General features: G+C 40.0%; 1 protein-coding gene across 2 annotated transcripts; it reads right to left on the bottom strand.

The window, feature by feature from the left end:
* Nucleotides 1-210: 210 nt before the first annotated feature.
* rab4a (RAB4a, member RAS oncogene family) lies at nucleotides 211-17413 on the bottom strand. Of its 2 annotated transcripts, none has more exons than XM_080424376.1 (8): nucleotides 17270-17413; nucleotides 12289-12369; nucleotides 12063-12177; nucleotides 9736-9798; nucleotides 8779-8933; nucleotides 4966-5061; nucleotides 2176-2352; nucleotides 211-832 (listed from the first exon to the last, which is right to left on the bottom strand). In XM_080424376.1, exons 1-7 carry the CDS (start codon nucleotides 17283-17285, stop codon nucleotides 2237-2239), a joined length of 642 nt encoding a protein of 213 aa, XP_080280502.1. In that variant the 5' UTR covers nucleotides 17286-17413; the 3' UTR covers nucleotides 211-832; nucleotides 2176-2236. The 2 variants fall into 2 exon arrangements, with proteins under 2 accessions (XP_080280502.1, XP_080280503.1); XM_080424377.1 differs by having other exon boundaries at nucleotides 2176-2349.
* Nucleotides 17414-19765: the final 2352 nt, after the last annotated feature.

Below are 19765 nucleotides of genomic sequence, written 5' to 3'. Positions count from 1 at the left end.
ACAGGTGTGGGCATGAGGAGGAGGAGGGACTAGGACAGGTGGGTGGTGCTAAGGTGGTGGAGGAGGGGCTACGGTGAGAACCAGGTATACTTAATGAACTGGAGGCGTGTCCACATAAAAACATAATTTTAACAATTTCTGTACACTTTTTTGAAAAAAATCTTCCTCCTAGTATAACCATAATACCTGATGATTATGTTTTAGGGGGGGGGGGGGATCACTGAAAATCACGGCACCCCGTCTTTAACAAACCAAACCGCTTTAAAATGGGTTGGGAATTCAGTGAGCTATGATGATTGTAATACAGTGGAGAGACCTCCTGCTTCGATAGACGTCCATGCAATAGGAGGCACGGATTGCCATAACCAATATGGCGGCCGCGTTCATTCCTACGAACAGCATCGGGCCAATGAGGTACCTACGTCTATCTATCTATGTGTTTGTGGCTGGGGGGGGGGGGTGGGAGAGAGAGGAAGTGACAACATACTGTATCAGCAACATACATCCTGATTGGCGGGATGGGAATAAAGGTTTGGTCCAATAGCGGAGCAGGCTGTGTTAGGAGGTGAACAGTCTCTGGCTGTGTTGTTGACCAGGGTTGCTATGGCGACGATGCTGCTCAAGACTTCTGGGGAAAAAAAGAGGGCGTAGCCAAGAGGTGGTGGTTTCTCTGCAGCCAATGACAACGAAGGACGAAGGTTCAAAACACTGAAGGTTCCGTGCAAAAGGTCAAAAGTTCAAAAGGAGAGTTGCCACTGTTGCAGCCTGAAGCCAACGTTTGTTTTTTTTGGGTCCCCGACATCTGTCCTCCTCCTGGTCCTCACAAACCTGCCTGGAACACGCACACACGCACGCACACACACGGGCATGTGATCACACACACGTGCACATACACGCACACACACACACACACAACTTAATCACTTTCAACCTGGCATCCTTGTGCATGTCACTAAATTGTCAGAAATGCCGAAAATGGCAGATCTACAAGCTAACAACACGCTAACATCACATACGAAGCGTTGTGAGATTGTAGATCTGCTATCTTTGTCATTTGTTGAACGGCCAAATATATAGGGGTTTAAATTGGGGGGGGGTCAGTGGGGGTAAATTTCTTTGTTTTTGCCTAAGCCAATAATTTGATGACCAGCGGACCGGTAGGAGACACAAAGAGTCTCCTTTGTCTCTCCTACCGGAACCGCAGCCTACCGGTCCGCTGGTCATCAAATTATTGTCTTAGGAATGCGACAAAAACAAAACAATATCCATGAATTCAAGTCTCCATGGGGTGACTAATCGATAGGAAAAAAGTATTTTTTTGGGTGAACTATCCCTAGGATAGGGATAGTCCATAGGGATATAGGATAGTCCATAGGGATAGGGATAGGATCTACACCATGAATTTAAAAAAAATATTTGATATTTAATATCATATGGTGTATGTCCCTCAAACCTTTTTCAAAGGTTTGAGCCTAAATCATCACTCAGATATACTCATCCCAAGTCAATTGTCTCTGGCTTATACAGCACTTTCAGCTGCAATACCAAAACGTCCTCTTGGGCAGGGGGGGGGGCTACTGAGCAATTCTGTCTGTTAATAAAAAAATATATTTAAAAAAATTATTTAAAAAATTATTTAAAAAAAAGGAAAAATTCTGCATAAAAAGAAGCATCTAAGAAAAATACAAAATCGAAAAAAAAACACTTTGAAATTTTTTGAACAATTCCACCAAGTGTTTGAGGTGCCTGTTTCACCCACTTCCGGGGGGCGGAAGAGGGTATTTGTTCGTAGACCCCCACTTAGGGGGGGTAGAAAAAGTTTCGGAGCGATTCGGGCACTTTTCATTTAACATTGGGTTTGCCATCATTAATGTTTGTGACATCATAAACATTTCCATTCTGAGATCGCCTGTTCAGACACGCCCATTCTGGAAATCCATGAGAAGGAATGACTGAATTAAAAAAAAAAACATTTTTTTGGGTACAAGAGACACTGGGGACCCCAAAAAATACAAAAAAACAAGAAAAAAGTGATTTTCATGGTGTAGTGGTTACCCAGTGTTTTGGAATGTGAGTCAAACTTTCACATAACAGTATACTCGCTCACAAACACACACATACACACACACACACACACACACACACACACACACGTACACGAATTTGTCCTCTTACCTTTGATCCTGTGTGTGTGTGCACAGCGTTGTGCACGTGACAGAGGTGTGCGTGCCGTGCACTAGCAGCCACATTCCTGCGCGCCCTGCGCCTGAGCGCGGCGCGGGGAGCGCAGCTGTCTCAGCGCGGCGTCGCCGTACTGGATCCCTGAACCCATCCTCTCTGGGTCCAGCTCTCCTGGAGGACGGATGGGTAAGTATACATTTTCCTTTTATTTTAATCTTAGCATTTTTTTTTACCCCCTTTTTCTTCCCAATTTAACCCATTAAACTACAACTGCCAAAGACGTTTATAAACGTCTTTGAGAAATTAGCTGTTGCCTGCCAAAGACGTATAAAAACGTCTTGAAAAAAAAAAAAAAAAAAACTTTTCAAAAAAAAAAAATGTCTAAAAAGATTCTCTAATTATTTAGTATTGACACCTTTTCGATATTCCAAACGAATAAGGAGATAACAATTTCCAAAGATTTGCTGCTCCATCCACTTCAATGTTAAAATTGAAACGGACAAACAATTCACAATGTTTTTTGGTTTGAAACCACTGGTTTTGAGCTATTTTCAAACATCAAACAACACATGACAACAAGGTCAAATTGACCTCGTTGACATTTGTGAAACCACACCTGAATCTCATCTGTGATTAGAAATTTTCTGGGGATCAATCATACTTGAGAAAAATATTTTGTGGCTATGCGAAAAGGTACCAAAATCGGTCAAAACCCTGGCAGAGGCTACAGACTGTTCTGAAAAAACTCTGGCAGGGTAAGAGTTACCGGACAGGGAAAGCATCTCTGTGTCATTTTAAGATTTATTTGGGCTATTCAAAAATAGCAGATATACAAGCTCATAGCGCGGCACCGAGTGCCGCCCTATGAGCTTGTAGATCTGCTATTTTTGAATAATCGTGAAAGTTTGTGCAAATCTTTGAATATATATTTTTTAAAGCGAACATTTGTAACTCCAATCTTTGCTTCTGGGGGATTCTACAAAAGTCTTCTAAATCCTAACAGTTTTTTTTTTTTAAAACGTATGTTGCTATAATCAGTGGTGCGTGCTCAAACTTTTTCATGTCAAGGACCCCCAAAATGATATGTATTTGGCTGCGGACCCCTCCATCTCAAAATATTTAGTTCCAGGGACCCCCCAGAAGCAAAGATTTGAGTTAAAAAAAAGATATACTCAAAGATTTGCACCAATTTTCACGATTTTTCAAAAAATAGCAGATCTACAAGGTCATCATAGTGCCTGCTATTTTTTGAATAGCCCAAAGAAATCCATAAAATGACACAGATCTAACAGATCTAATTGGGTTAAGGCAGCTCTCCACCGCACCTTTCTAAAGAGTAGTTGCTTATTTAGGTTTGTTTCCAAAAGTTTTAATTATCATTTAAACAAGTAGTTCGCAAATATTTTCATGAATTATTTTTGTGCATTTGTGTTGTTAGAATGTTTCAAAAAAATATTCCAAATATATAAGAGTTTCTGAAAATAGCCGAACTTGTAGATCTGTTATTTTCAAATAGCCGATGCATATGGGTTTAAAGTGCTCATGTGGCCTAAGTTGCTTCTTTTGGGCTCGATTTCCTTTTTCGGATGGGGGGTCCGCGGCCAAATACAGACCAAACTGGGGGTCCTTGACTTGAACAAGTTTTGAGAACTACTGATTTAGACCCTGGTGTCTGGTAGGACACCTACTGGTTGACTAGCAGTACTGCTGCCTGAAGCTCACTCATCCAGAGAGATTCCCTCTTGTGAGAGCGGTTAGAAGTTCGGTCTCTTCACACAGGAGGACACCCAGGGTTTGAATCCCGGGTATAGGACATGAAACTTATGGATTTGCAGCTTTAATCCATTCAATCCGGGAACGCATCTGTGTCATTTTTTGATTTCTTTGGCTTTTCAAAAATAGCAGATCTACAAGCTCATAGCGCGGCACTCCTCTGGTCATCCCGAGCAAATACAGCGAGCAAATACCTCGGCGATCAAAGCCCCATCTGCGTCAGATCGAGCGCCAAAAAAAAGGTCCCCGACAGCATAATCGGAGCAAATATCCTACAGTGTGTACTAACTAGCCCTAAGGGAGCGACCATGATCTGGTACCGATCAAACATAGAACAAACATGGGAAAGTTCTCATTCTACTGCTCTGCCACCACAATGTGGAACGCCCATCCATTAACCCATTAAGACCTGAGATACGATTCTACAAATGTCTTCTAAATCCTAACAGTTTTCTGAAACACTTATGTCGCTATAATATCAGTGGTGCTCAAACTTTTACATGTCAAGGACCCCCCAAAATTATATGTATTTGGCCGCAGACCCCCATTTCAAAATATGTTGTTCCAGGGACCCCCCCAGAAGCAAAGATTTGAGTTTTTAAAAATTGCTTTACAAAATATATATATTCAAAGATTTGCACACATTTTCACGATTCTTCAAAAAATTGCAGATCTACAAGCTCATAGCGCGGCACTCGGTGGAGGAAAATGTAAATTCCCATAGAAAGGAGGTGTTCACTGCCGTCGTTTCTCCCTTTTCTCCTTTGTACATATAGTGTTTGTATTTGTTGATGATCTGTATTATGTGTTATTGTGTTGAATTCTAATTGTTTATGCTATATATAGTATGTTAATTAATTAGTGGCCATTAATTGAATGCATAGGACCACAATGGAAACAAGTCCCCAGGACTTTTTTTTTGTGTTATCCTTTTAGCCTTAATATCTTACTGTATCGTGTACATTTCTGACTAATGAAGTCAATCAAAATGGTAGATAGTTGTGTACTCACCTGACTCGATCTTGTTGAGTATTTTTCGGGCACACTGGACGAAGGCCTCCTCAACGTTCTCCCCCGTTAGAGCGCTGGTCTCCAGGAACATCAACTCTGAAACAAACACACACACACACACACACACACACAGTCATTCTCATGCACATACTATTATAGCACACATACATTCCGAGGGCCGGAACTGGCCCATCAGCACAACACCAGAGGGAGCTCCACTGATCTCATTCCCCCCAGATTCGGCACAAACATGGGGATGAATTCATTCTGCTATTATGCCACCAAAATGTGGAATGCACTACCACCACCAGCCATCAAAATGTGTGACTCCCTACACCTCCTTTAAAACCACCATAAAAGAGCACCTAGAAGTCTTCTAGCTTGCCGCCAAAAGAAATGACCACCCACTGTTTTTCTGTAAATATACTTTTACAGCTCCTATTATTGATGATCTCTTGTATAGTATTGTATGTCTTTATATGTCTTGATGAATTGAATACACAGGACCACAATTAAAACAATCCCCCATAGCTTTTTGTGTTATCCTTTTAGCATTATTATATAACTGTACCTCTGTACTTCTTGCTAACTGTTAATAAGGTATTTAATCATTCAATCAATCAAAAGATCATCTCAATCTAAAATTGAAAAGGCCACATTATGTTTATGGACTTTGAGGCAAATTAATTTAACTTGATTCCAATTAACGGTAATTCACATAATTATTTACCATTTAGGTACATACCTGCATTCCAGTAAGGCAGGTATGTACTCAAATAATATATATTTATAAATTGCGAAGTCCATATTTATCTTAGCTATGAAGTGGTGCATTTCAGACAAATGGCAAGATATAAAACAGTAGTTTGATTTAACCCATTGATACCTGGAACGCTTCTGTGTCACTTTAGATGCCTTTGGCTATTCAAAAATAGCAGATATACAAGCCCATAGCGCGGCACCGAGTGCCGCGCTATGAGCTTGTAGATCTGCTATTTTTGAAAAATCTTGAAAACGTTTTTTAATTTTTTTTTCTCCAAAAACTGTTATGATTTAGATTTTTTTTAAAGAATCGCCTCAGGTCTTAATGGGTTAAAATTTTTAAAATTGGACAACACACGTACCTACAGTTGTCTGTAACAGAGAGTGCGCAAGAACAGGCAACACAGAAGATGATCTGTTGTGCTGCGTGTACTTAATCAAATTAACAATCACTGGATTATCATTAGACACGAAGGGAAATGAGGAAATCTATGGCACCCACTGCTGTGTTTATAAAAACAACAACAATTTGAAAAGGTCGGTTCAACCCCAACAACTCTGGCGTCCCTATTTTGTGCACGCATTGTGTGGGCTTGTAGATCTGCTATTCGTTGCACAGCATCGTCTCTGTCGGGTGTGAAATCTCAGTCCAAAACTGTTACTTTTTTCAGGATTTAAAGATTCAAATTCAAAAGTAGCAAAAAGTTGCAGATCTGCTACTTTTGATTGCTTTTGTTTGACGCTGTAGTATGTATGATGAAGTAGGGCGTTAATTTACGAAACAAAAACAAAAAAAAAGTTAAAATACGGAGATAGGAGGTTTCTGCCCCGACAGCGACAATACATAACACTTATCAAAAACAAACTTAAAGGAGGAGTTCACCCAAAAAATTACTTATTTTCTATCAATTGCACACCCTATGAAGCCTTGAATCCATGGATTATTTTTTGTTTTTGTCGCATTCTTAAGCTAATAATTTGATTCCCGTCTCCTACCGGCTAATGTATCCGGTAGGAGACACAAAGTAGATTATTTGTGTCTCCTACCGGAAATACACACGGTCATCAAATTATTGTCTTAGGAATGCCACAAAAACAAAAATAAATCCATGAAATCAAGGCTTCATGGGGTGTGTAATTGATAGAAAATAAGTCATTTTTTGGGTGAACTCCTCCTTTAACCCGCATCACACATACTGTCTCTAAATCATTGTCCCTCCCACACTCAGGCACTCACAATACAAATTAATTCTGATCACCCCCCCCCCCCCACAATAGGGCTGGTAAACGAATATTCAATATTCGAATATGGGGAAAATATGTATATTCGAATATGAACATTTCTAATGTTTATTTGACAGGAACAATACAAAAAACTATGTATCAAGTTATAAAAACAAACAAAATATATGTTTTATTGGATCCGAGCACTTGATATGTTTTCGTATTGTCCCTGTCAAATAAACATAATAAAAAAAAATGATTTTTTTAAATAATAATAATAATAATAATAATAATAATAATAATAATAATAATAATAATAATAATAATAATAATAATAATAATAATAATGATAATAATAATTGTAATAATAATAATAATATTCGAATAGATGCGAATATCTGCCAATTTTTAAGACCAATATTCGAATATAATTTCTGAGGAATGTTACCAACCATACCCCACAATCATCACTTCACATTCAATGCTGCCAAAGTATCAAGCTAGCCAAATGTAAATAAAAAATAAGCCTGGGAAACGAACAATGCCAAGGACGCTGTGGCACAGGTGTCGCTGTGGCATCATGTACACACTGCTCACAATACTGTATGTTTACATTAGATGCTGATAACACAGGAGTAAGTCACTTCACACACACACACAACCTTCAAGCACTAAGCCTCAGCACTTTAATCTTCAAGTTAAGTGCTAAAACAATGGCCAAAACTGTTCTCTTTGTAATAATTCCCCCCTTCTCTTTTTCGTTATTCTTGTTGTTTGCTTTTTATCAAATTATTTTTCAATATGACTAAGGCTGCTGTTACAATGTCTGAGGAGCCGAAAGAATTACACAAGCTTGACAACCTTGGAGAAAAAAAGATGCTTTAGCAGGAGTTTTGTCCACTCTGCCATTAAACAAACTGCTTCGCTGTCAGGAAGTATGGATGTATCTATGGAGAATCTATGTATTGTCTTTACGTGTATGTTGCACTGTTGTACAGTACGTTGCAGTGTTCATGTGTTTCCGTATTAAACGTAATGTGTAAACTAATCTCCCTCTGGCTCAAATAAAGTCTAATCTAATCTAAGTGGTTAAGAACTCCATTTGGTTTGTTTGTTTGTCTGCTAGCTAAATGAGTGGAGAACAGACGGCCGGAGGTTCATGTAACTTGGTTGGAATGATCGTTATAGGTCACTCTGACAACATGATGCACTTTGGGGTCAAAAAGGTCAAAGGACAACGTCACAGAGACATGGTCAAAATGAACCTCTCTGTCGGGGTGGAAACCTCATGTGTCCAAAACGGTTACTTCTCAGGATTCAAATTCAAAAGCACCAAAGTAGCAGATCTACAAGCTCGAAGCGGTTTTCGAGCTTGTAGATCTGCTACTTTTGATGCTTTTGTGTGACGCACAAGTTAGAATATGGAGATAAGAGGTTTCTGTCCAACAGCAACGTCATATAAGTAGCCTATCTCAAGGAGCGATAGACAAATACATAGTGTAATCTTTCTAGGTTCTTGATGTATTTATTTTTATGATGCTAGTCCTTCAGCAGACAATAACATTTGGATTATTTTATATTACAGACATTGTAATATATTATTAATAAATTATTAATAATATTGACTTATTTCTTTGAGGTTTCTTTTAAAAAAAAAAAAAAAATGAAAATTGTAATAATAATTGAAAAAACACACAGAGCCCCTCAAGCATTAGAAGGACAATATCAGTAGATATAGCTAGAGTAGACGTTAAAATGACCCCAAACATGTTCCGACAGGTGAAATATCCCTTTAACTGAAGTGCTGCGACACTCGGTCGGTCGTACCGTTCTCCTGGGCGAAGCGCGAGGCCTCCAGGAAGGTCACCTCCCTGTCAGCGTCCAGGTCCTTCTTGTTCCCACACAGGATGATGACGATGTTCTGACTGGCCAACATCCTGGCATCACTGAGCCATGTGGTCAGAGAGTTGTAGGTCTCACGGCTGAGAGAGAGACAGACAGACAGACAGACAGGCAGACAGACAGACAGACAGACAGACAGACAGACAGACAGACAGACAGACAGACAGACAGACAGGAAGAGAGGAAGATCAGTAAAAAAAAAAGGGGGGAAATATGTTTTTGCCTCTGGGGGGCACCACCTCCTTTTTCGGTTTCTTAGTCCTCCCGGGTGCTTCTGTGTTAGCCCATTGAGGCCTGAGGTTCCGATTCTGCAAAATGTCTTCTAAATCCTTTTCTGAAAAACGTATGTTTCTATATCAGTGGTTTTCAAACTTTTTCATGTCAAGGACCCCCAAAATGATAGGAATTTGGCCGCGGACCCCCATCTCACGATATGTTGTTCCAGGGACCCCCCGAAGCAAAGATTTGAGTTAAAATGTTCGCTTTAAAAGAATATAAATATATTAATTTGCATACATTTCCTCGATTTTTCAAAAATAGCAGATCTACAAGCTCATAGCGCGGCACTCGGTGCCGCGCTATGAGCTTGTATATCTGCTATTTTTGAATAGCTAAAGTGTAAAATAATGCTTTTTAGCTCAAATGAAGAAGTGACACAGATGCGTCCCAGGTCTTAATGGGTTAGGGCAGTGGTGCTGCCAGTGGTCTTGAGAGATTACTATGCTGTAACGTTTCCCAAACAATGGGTCGGGGATTTTTTTTTAATGGGGTAAATATCCCGCTTTTTTTTTTTACGGACAAATTTGTGTCCAATATAACAAAAAAAAAAACTGAGCAAGCGAATGGCGATCTGAAATCAAGCTCTCTGATTGGTTAACATACCTGGTGATGTCATAGACCAGCAGGGCTCCAGCTGCTCCCCTGTAGTAACTTCTTGTAACAGACCTGACACACACGCACACGCATACACACACACACACACACATATACACACACACACACACACACACACACACACACACACACAAGGAGTAGAGACTGTATTATTGCTTGTATGATGGGCATTGTCATACGCCGTTTCACCAAAAATACATAGTAAAACACAGGAGCCGAGATACAGAATATTTCCCAAATACTTTAACCAGGAAGTGAATGGAGCAGTAAATCTTTGGATCGCCTTATCTCCTGGTTCTGTGTGAAAAACGTAGATTTATACAATGGACCCTTCGCTAAACCCCACCCCAAAAGCGATTGTCCAATGCCAGCTTAGCAACCGTTGTTAGCCTGGCATAGGTCTGGCAAGCTCTCGTCACCTGCCATAGCTGTCAATGTTATTTCGCCCACACACACACACACAATCATTTGCAACATAATAGCAAGAATAGGAATACCACGATAACGCAATGGTGACTATGAACCAGCAACAGATTCCACGTACCCAAAACCGTTGGAGGGTTCTTTTCCCCAAGCTGAAATCTGCGCTTAAACTGCAAGGCTGCATGGCTGTGTTGTTGAACACATACACAGCTTAACGTCGGGAAAGTTAAACGACTCACTCGCCCAGGTGGTGTCAATGATACTAATCACCGTAATCGTAAACAAAATTCTGAATCACAGCGCTGCCTGTTTCGGATTCCGCACGTTTAAGTATATTAATTCATTTGTTCGTCTATTTATTAACTGCTACTGCAGTCTTACCCTGCGGTACATGAAAACTCCTGTTACAGTCATGGATCAACTTCAACCTGGTGCTTGCACTTTCTCCTTTTACGGTCCGTACATCTATATAAACGTTCAGATTTCAAATATAAATTGCTTACCCTATGGCCACGGATGATAAAATTATGCACAGGACTCTCAAAAGTACCGGTATATTCTGTATTGTTCAATAAAAAGCATTTTAATCCGATCGGTGGCCATTTTCTCATAGAGTTATAATGTATCAGAGTGCAATACACCTACCAACCGATAGGGTCGCTTAGTTGAAAGCATATGGAGAAAATGGCCACCGATCAGATTAAAATGCTTTTTATTGAACAATACGGATGATACGGGTACTTTTGAGAGCCCGTACATAAATATAACATCCGTGGCCATGGGATAAGCACTTTATATATGAAATATGAACGTTTCTGTACATGTACGGGCCGTAAATGGAGAAAGTGCAAACACCAGGTTGAAGAAAATGATGGTCGAGACAGACGACCGTCGTGTATCCATGGCTATTACTCCCTCTAACATTTCCCGTGTTTTTAGTTTATTGAACTAATGTCATGCACATTTGTCCAGTGCATAGCCTACTGCAGGCCTTGTTGACTAGATTTAGAAGAGATTTTGAAGCTATTGCTGCTGAAATGATCGATTCTTTTTAAGGGGAGAAGCCGTCATTTAACATGCAAGTCAATGGGTGAGAAGCAGAGTTTGCCAGGCCTGGGTGTGACTAACTCGCACCACCAGTCACAGAGTGGAGTGGGTGGGGCTTAGCGAAGGGTCCATTGGCAGTGAACGGTTGTATTTGCATTAACGTAGATCTACGTCAGGGGTACTCAACTACAAATCTTGAGGGTCCACAAATCATTTTTTGAATAAGGCAAAGGTCCGTTTATTTAAGTCGGTCAATCGAGCCAAGCTTATCAAATCGGATCCCCTCCCAACCAACCGACTTAATAAAACTGGGGTGCAGAGCAGCGGCGCAAATCTGGGTTGAGGCTAGAGGGGGTCCAAAAAAATGTGTTTTTAATTTTTCTTATTTTCCTCTAATCTAGCTAATTTGACACTGTGTTATGTTAATTCTTCATTATTAATAACTTACGATGCATAAGTGGGTTCAGGTTCTATTAAATAAGTATTTTTAATTATTTTAACATTTATTTTTATTATTCTAAATGACTTGGGTGGGTCCAATCTGAAGCTAGGGGGAGACAAATCTCCCCCGTAACCCCTGGGATTTCTGCGTCTGGTGCAGAGTATGAAAACATACAGAGTATGAAAAACATGCAGAGTATGAAAACATACATGACAATAAACATGAAAACAACAGAACAACAATTCAAATACTTTTTCACACCCCCTCCAAGAATCCCTAAAAAATATATCTCCAGGGAGGTGTCCCGCGGTCCGGTCCTGGACCGCGGTCCGCCTGTTGAGTACCCCTGATCTACGTGATAGGCAGGGAATGTGTTAATACACAGTGCATTGTCCCATGGTACCTGAACCTCTCCTGACCAGCAGTATCCCAGATCTGTAGTTTGACCATCTTGTTGACCACGCTGATAATCTTGGAACCAAACTCCACTCCAATGGTGTGGTTGGACTCATCTTTAACTGGAAAACAACACATCATTAAACAGCTGCAATCACAGCGCACGCGCACGCACACGCACACACACACACACACACAGAACATGAAGTGTGTGTGAAATGTCTTCTACTTACATCTCTTCTCTATGAACTGATGTAGGAGACAGGATTTGCCCGTCCCTGCGTTCCCGATGACCAGGAACTTAAACAGGAAGTCTGAGGGGGAAAACATAAAAGAGTCATGTTATCATATCTACAGCAAAAAGGTTATCATTAGTTATCGTTGCTGTCGGGCAGAAACCTCCTATCTCCATATTCTAAGTTTTCTAATTGACCATACTACAGCGTCACACAATAGTATTAAAACGTCGATGTCCAGCCGGGACCAGCTAACTCCATTTTCATTATTTATTTATTTTTTCATAAATCAACGCTATTTAACCCCCTCTACATCTGTGTAATTTTTTTTTAAATAATAACATATGAAAAGTATTAAAAAGCGTCTCTGACGAAAACTCCTAACTCCATTGGACCCTCAAACTGTCCGTCAAAAACAAACAACTCCCCCCTCCTCTCAGGCTCTCAGAGAAGCTCTGCTCTGTATGAGGCAGACAGGGAGAAGATTTTTCAATGCTTTTGGGAGAACATAAACTGGGAAGAGAAGAGAATGTATGTGCAAGGTTTGATAGATGTCACCCCAGTAAAGAGGAGAAGGGTGTCTTCACAAAGGTCATCTGCTCGTGTTTTCTTTTTAAATGTTAATGGACAGAGAATGAGTGTGTGCAGGAGTTTGTTTCAAACATCTCCAAGAGCTCAAGGAGATCATGCCAAAAGACTTTCACAGCTTTTATGACAATCTAAAGCACTAAGAAACACCCACCACACACACGCAACACACAACACACAACAGTGTGATAATAAAATGTTGATAGGTATATGATAGGTAAATTCAACTGTGGTTGTTATTGTTAGTGCAGTAGGCTACAGATTTGATAGGCTACAGATTCTATTTTTCATGAATGTATTTTGTATTTATATGCCATTTATTTATTGTTGGTGTGCCATGATTGCTTTTGTTAAATACATGATTGAGTATTGAGGCAGAATTGTTTGTTGCACTCAACTGTAGAAGAACAACAGTGGTAACAGTTAGATCCATGGTTGTTTACAATGCATGTTAAAATAAAAGTTGTTTAAGTACAGAATTCAGCTTGATCTATAGTATATGAGGATGGCGCTCACCATAAATAGCTGATCTCCAAGCTCACAATGCGTTGTGATGTGTTGTGAGCTTTGAGATCCATTGCCAGCTGTTCTTATCAATGATGGACAAAACCTCCTAACTCCACTTGCACTGGATTTGGGTAAAGTGGTGATAATATAATGACACATGCAAGTATCTGATAATATATAAAGTCACAATACCAAGTTTGATGAGGCAGTATTGCTTTGTTTTAAAAATATAAGGTTTTCTTCATTTTCTGAAAAATTGATATTTTGTTTTTCATTTCCAGAACAATTACCATTTTGGATTTAGCTGGTTCCGGCCGAACAGCAGAGAAAAGTAGCAGATCTACAAGCTCGAAACGCGACGCGGTGAGCTTGTAGATCTGCTACTTTTGATACTTTTGAATTTGAACCCTGAGAAGTAACAGTTTTGGACATACCGACAGAGACATTATATTACACAACACTTTTAAATGGATTAGAACTCACCTAGATTTGCATAATTATATCTTAAGGGCTACTAGTACAACAGCACATAAAACAGAATGCAAGTTACAGTAGTTTTAAATGCCGGGGCGGCAGGGGCTCAGGAGGTAAAGTGGCCGCTTGGGGACCGGAAGGTTCCCAGTTCGATCCCGGACAAATTTTCATTAAAAAAAAATGTCATTAAAAAAATGTAATTACAATTTTTCATTAAAAAGAAATTCATTAAAAAAAAAAAATCATTATAGCAACAAAAAGTTGCTAAATAGGTTAATGTATGTATAGTAACAACAACAACACACAGAGGTGTTTCCCGGCTTGAAAGGTATAACAACGTATAGGTGTTCCAGGTCTAAATATATTAAAAAAAAACACGCTTCTCGATTAAACCATTCAATCCGGTAACACATCTGTGTCATTTTAGATTTCTTTGGGCTATTCAAAAATAGCAGATATACAAGCTCATAGCGCGGCACGGAGTGCCGCACTATGAGCTTGTAGATCTGCTATTTTAGAAAAATCGTGAAAATGTGTGCACATCTTTGAATATATATATTTTATAAAGCGAACATTTGCAACTCATATCTTTGCTTCTGGGGGATTCTACGAATGTTTTTTTGAAAAACGTATGTTGCTATATTATCAGGTGGTTCTCAACCTTTTCATGTCAAGGACCCCCAAAATGATATGTATTTGGCCGCGGACCCCCATCTCAAAATATTTAGTTCCAGGGACCCCCCAGAAGCAAAGATTACAAATTACAAATGTTCCCTTTAAATATATATATATATATATATATATATATATATATATATATATATATATATATATATATATATATATATATATATATATATATATATATATATATATATACACACAGTATATATACAAAATGTTCAAGATTTTTCAAAAATAGCCAAAGAAATCTAAAATGACACGGATGCGTTCCCGGATTCAATGGGTTAAACAAAAAAGTAATCGACAGAATAATCGCTAAGAAAGAAAAAAAAATCATGGCTAGTTGCATCTCTAGTCACCAGTCCACCAGCTACAGTTCAAGCCATTATTTAAACGGTCACATGCATTATTGTGTTATTGTCTCCGCCAAGGCCGAAAGGCATGGCGAGAGAGTATGTTTTGCCCCCTGTCCGTCCGGCCGTCCGTCCGTCCGTGTGTTTGTGTCCGTCCGTCCGTGTGTGTACGTCCGTCATTCTGTCTGTGAACAGCTAATCTCCGGCACCGTTGACTTGATCGCAACGAAACTGTGCACACACACTCCCTGGATGCCAATTCAGAACCTCTGCCCCAAATATTTCACATGGGCCTTTTATAGCGCCACCAGGAGGCCGATTTGTGCAAACCACATTTTTTTACAGTACTCCTACAGATTTTGTCCAAAAAAATCCCACAAATCGGTACACAGTATCTCTATGGTCATTAAACAAAACAAGTCTTTCAGATTTTTCATATTACATCCTGATTGGCTAAAATTGGCTTCCAAAGGTTGCAGGAGTGGCCCGTTTTGAACAGAATGCCGCAAGTCATGAACGGCAGCGGTCTGGTCTCACTGTCTGATGGACAACAGCAACAAGGCATCATCTTCAGCCCAGAAACTCTCCTGTGTGTAACAGCAGGGTCACACCTTCAACTAGCCAAACACCAACCATCACACCAATCTGGGAACCCATTCACCATCACAACATTCACCATCACAACATTCACCATCATCATCATCATCATCATCACAACACGAACACAATCATCATCATCATCATCATCACAACATCATCAGCATAATTCACCATCACAACATTCACCATCACATTCACCATCACAACATTCACCATCACATTCACCATCACAACATTCACCATCACAACATTCACCATCACAACATAGGCCTAAACCATCAGCAACATTACAAAATTAACCAGAATCATGTACCATAAACATTCACCATCATCATCAGCTAACATTCCTCAGTGACAGCTCAGCTCCCTGCCCATATTATCAACATCCTTCCTTCTATAGAATATCATGGCAGCAGACATCAATACATTATGACCCATAACAGTCATTATGTATTCTGCATCAACCTCAGGTGTGATATTGTTGTGAGCGTGTTATAATAACCTAGATCAGTCACAGCCAGCAGAGATTAGCCTGTCGGCTGTTTTGTTTACGATGATGATGAGAGAGAGAGAGATGAGGAGAGCCATGTCTCTCTAGCTCTGGTCTACCGTGCGAGGTCTCCAACTTTAGTCAAAATAAACAGAACCATTTCGCTATTCACCGAAACAAAGGCTGTTTTGTGTTGTTGAAAATCTATTCTCCAGGGTGGGAGGCCTCTCAGGACCCCACCTTCTCTTTAAAATACACCTTTTGGGCAGAAAATAAAATATATCCACCAGATGGAAATTATTGTATTTGCTCCACTGCGCTCCCTACAGATCTGGTCAATATAAATTACCATTGACCAGACCTGTAGGGGCGCAGTGGAGTAAATACAATAATTTCCGTTTGGCAAACATTATTTTATTTTCTACCCCAAAAAGTGTATTATACAGAGAAGGTGGGGTGCTGAGCGCCTCCCCACCCTGGAAAAAAGACTTTCAACAACACAAAACAGTCTTTGTTTCTGTGAGTAGCGAAATGGTTTTGTTTATTTGTTTTACTAAAGACGGAGACCTCGCACGGTAGTGGGATTTGGGGTCTATGAGCAGAGCAGAGCGGCTGGCAGAGCGTTAGAGAGAAGTGGACCAGAGCTAGCCTCATTACGAACGAACCTCTCACTCCGCCATACAGAGGTTCCACTGGGATCTCAACCGGAATCGGTGGACCGCCCGCCAAGGGTCCGTGGATTACCCTTTTCGCCACATCGTATCCGAAAACTAATGGTAGTCTCCAAATTCTGCAGATGTTTGAGGATGTTCCGGAACCTTAACTTTTTGGACCGGCGCGAAACAACCGTTTAAATCGCTTATTTAGTCAGCCTGTGGCCATGTTTTCCCATTGTAGCCGAACCGGGAGCAGTACTGGCACCTGACGTAGAGGGTTTTCCCGGGTTGAATGGGAAAACATGGCCATAGGCTGACTAAATAAGCGATTTAAAAGCGGTTGTTTCGCGCCGGTCCAAAAAGTTAGGGTTCCGTAACGTCCTCAAACATCTGTAGAATTTGGAGACAACCGTTAGATTTTGGATACGATGTGGCGAAAAGGGTAATCCACGGACCCTTTCACCGGCGTTCCACCGATTCCGGTGCAGATCCCAGTGGAACCTCTGTGTAGCCGAGTGAGAGGTTCGTAACGGGGCTAGACCAGAGCTAATGTCTCTCCACCACCTGCCTCCCTCCACCCGTCCTGTCCCCGTTCCGTCCCGTTCCGTCCCGCATTGTCCACTCACCGTACGTCTCCGACATGATGATGATGATGGCACCAAATGACTAATAAATCCTCTTGTTTAATCGGATCAGGATGGACGGACACACAGACACACAGACAGACACACAGACATGGACAGATTTATTTCACTCCTGTGATGTTTTTCCTTCCGCGGATTTCCGAGCGGATTGACCCCTCCGACTACCCGTAGCTCTGTCTTCAAAATAAAAGCCATGTCCGGCAACAGGCCACAGGAGGGCGCTGTGGCACAAGGTTTTATCTGTGCTGATACATACAGTAAAACCTTTCCTGTGAAATGTTGTAGTGGTGGAAAAAGGCTACTCAGTCACATTTGTAATAATATTTATCCCAGAATCCATGTTTTATTTGTGTCCCTGTGTTCTCTCTGTGTGTGGTAAATACTACTAATACAACTTTATCAATAGCCTTTCAGCAATTTGTGAGGACAAGCTTGAGGAAGTATTATTTTAGAGGTTATTAAGTCATAATGTGATTAGAACCCATAGCAAATGAGAGAGGGAAATACTAATATCAGCTTAATCAACAAATACAATAAACCCATTTGTGATTGTGTCTTGTGTCTGTTTTTTGCCACTTTGTCTACATAGACACGTTGGAGTTAATGTGGTGGAAAACCATGCAAATCAGAATATTGGAGACATACCATTATGGTTTAAAATATGATGATGTAAGCATTTAGGGGCACAGTAGTAGTGGTAGTAGTAGTAGTTAGCCTAGAAGGCTAGTAGTATTTGATTGATTGATTGAATACTTAGTCAGAAATGTAAACAGCACATGGTACAGTAAGACATTAAAGCTAAAAGGATAGCACAAAAAAAGTCTTGGTGAGTTTCCATTGTGGTCCTAGTAGTAGCCTAGTCATCACACACAATACAATAAGTATGAATACTATTACAATATATAATGTAATATACAATGAATATAGACAGTATAACAAAGCCAAAAATGTATTTAGTAATGACTGAATAGGCAGAAGAATAATGCATAGGCAATTTCACAATATGATACAATACACAATATTTGGATCACAACAACAATACGATGTGATATTTTATTTACATTTACTTTTATTTTTCAATTATCATCAACGTTATCATCAATCCTCTTCAGTTTGCTCCGGTGGAATCTTTAGTTAATAATACATTTTGTGAACTTTGATATTTAAAGCACTTTTCCATGATACCAGGGAAGGTTGCTTGTAAATCCTTGATGCAATCTCAGATATCTATTTGATCATGTAGAAATGCAAAGTATTATTGCCTCTTGCTGGACTTTACACTGAAGTAGTAGGTGAACGAGGCTCATTGAAAGAGTGTCAGCTGTCACTAGTCAGTCTAGTTTCTCCTCAAAAGCCCTTGAATAGGGTGAAAAACAGCTAGTGATAATGAACTAAACAATGCTTATTGTGTTTAATAGTAAGCTTCAATTTAATGTAAACAAAATAAATCTGCACACCGGAAAATAACGTTTTGCAGAATTTATTTGGCCCCCAAGAATAGCTTTACAAACCATTCTTTGGAAAACCAAAAGTGAGTTACACTTTCTTAAATGCATATTAGCACTGTTCCATAATTTAACCACAACAAATAAACACATCTAATTTTAACCATTTTTTAAACACATCTCAAATCATATTTGCACTCCTGAACTGACTAAATAAAATAACCTTTTGTACACACAGACAATTTAGACACACTGTCGTTGCCAAGCTGCCTGTCACGCTTTCTCTTCAATCTGTACGTTACATCTCCAGCTCTCACTCTGCAGTGTCCTATGAGTGTGTGTGTGTGTGTGTGCGTGCGTGCGTGCGTGCGTGCGTGTCAGCCTCGAACCCAGGTCCAGCACTACTAAATAGAGAGAACCTGAGTAGATAATGGAAACACCTGCCCCTCAGTCCCCCCCCCTTCTTCATCTACATAGCACCTTTCTCCAAAAGTGCTTCACAATGTATTTCACATCCACCCATTCACACAGGGTTAGGGTTTAAAGGGAAAGTTCACCCCCATTTCTTTTTGTTTTTGTCACTTTCCTAAGCCAATATTTTGATTACTCTCCATTGAGTCTCCTACCAGAGACTCTGTCGGTCATCAAATAATGAAATTAAAATGTTTGCTGAAAGCACTTCGAAATAATCATATAAATAAGCATACAAAGACAACTTTGTTTCAGTTACAGTCACTACCTTATGGCACAGTCATATGCCTGGTAGAATTCTGGTGGGAATTCTCTGTTGGTTCTGGAACAAGGTGGTTGTTGTGTGAAGCCATTCTGGTGTTGTGTGTTAGCAGGTTCTCCAGGACCACATAACCATGTCTGTTGTAGTCCATCCTGGCCCAGTTCAGTGCATTGCCTGGTCTGAAATCACCTGACTGAAGGAACGAAAACATACATTAATCACCAAACGTATTCATTGAAGTGCAGTCAATTCAAACTTGTCATTTATTTTGTGTGAAAACATACACAGTATAAGAAAAGC

The sequence above is a fragment of the Gymnoscopelus braueri genome (genome assembly GCF_963280865.1).
Source record: "Gymnoscopelus braueri genome assembly, chromosome: 1".
NCBI lineage: Eukaryota > Metazoa > Chordata > Actinopteri > Myctophiformes > Myctophidae > Gymnoscopelus > Gymnoscopelus braueri.
This window is presented reverse-complemented; position numbering and strand designations above follow the sequence as displayed.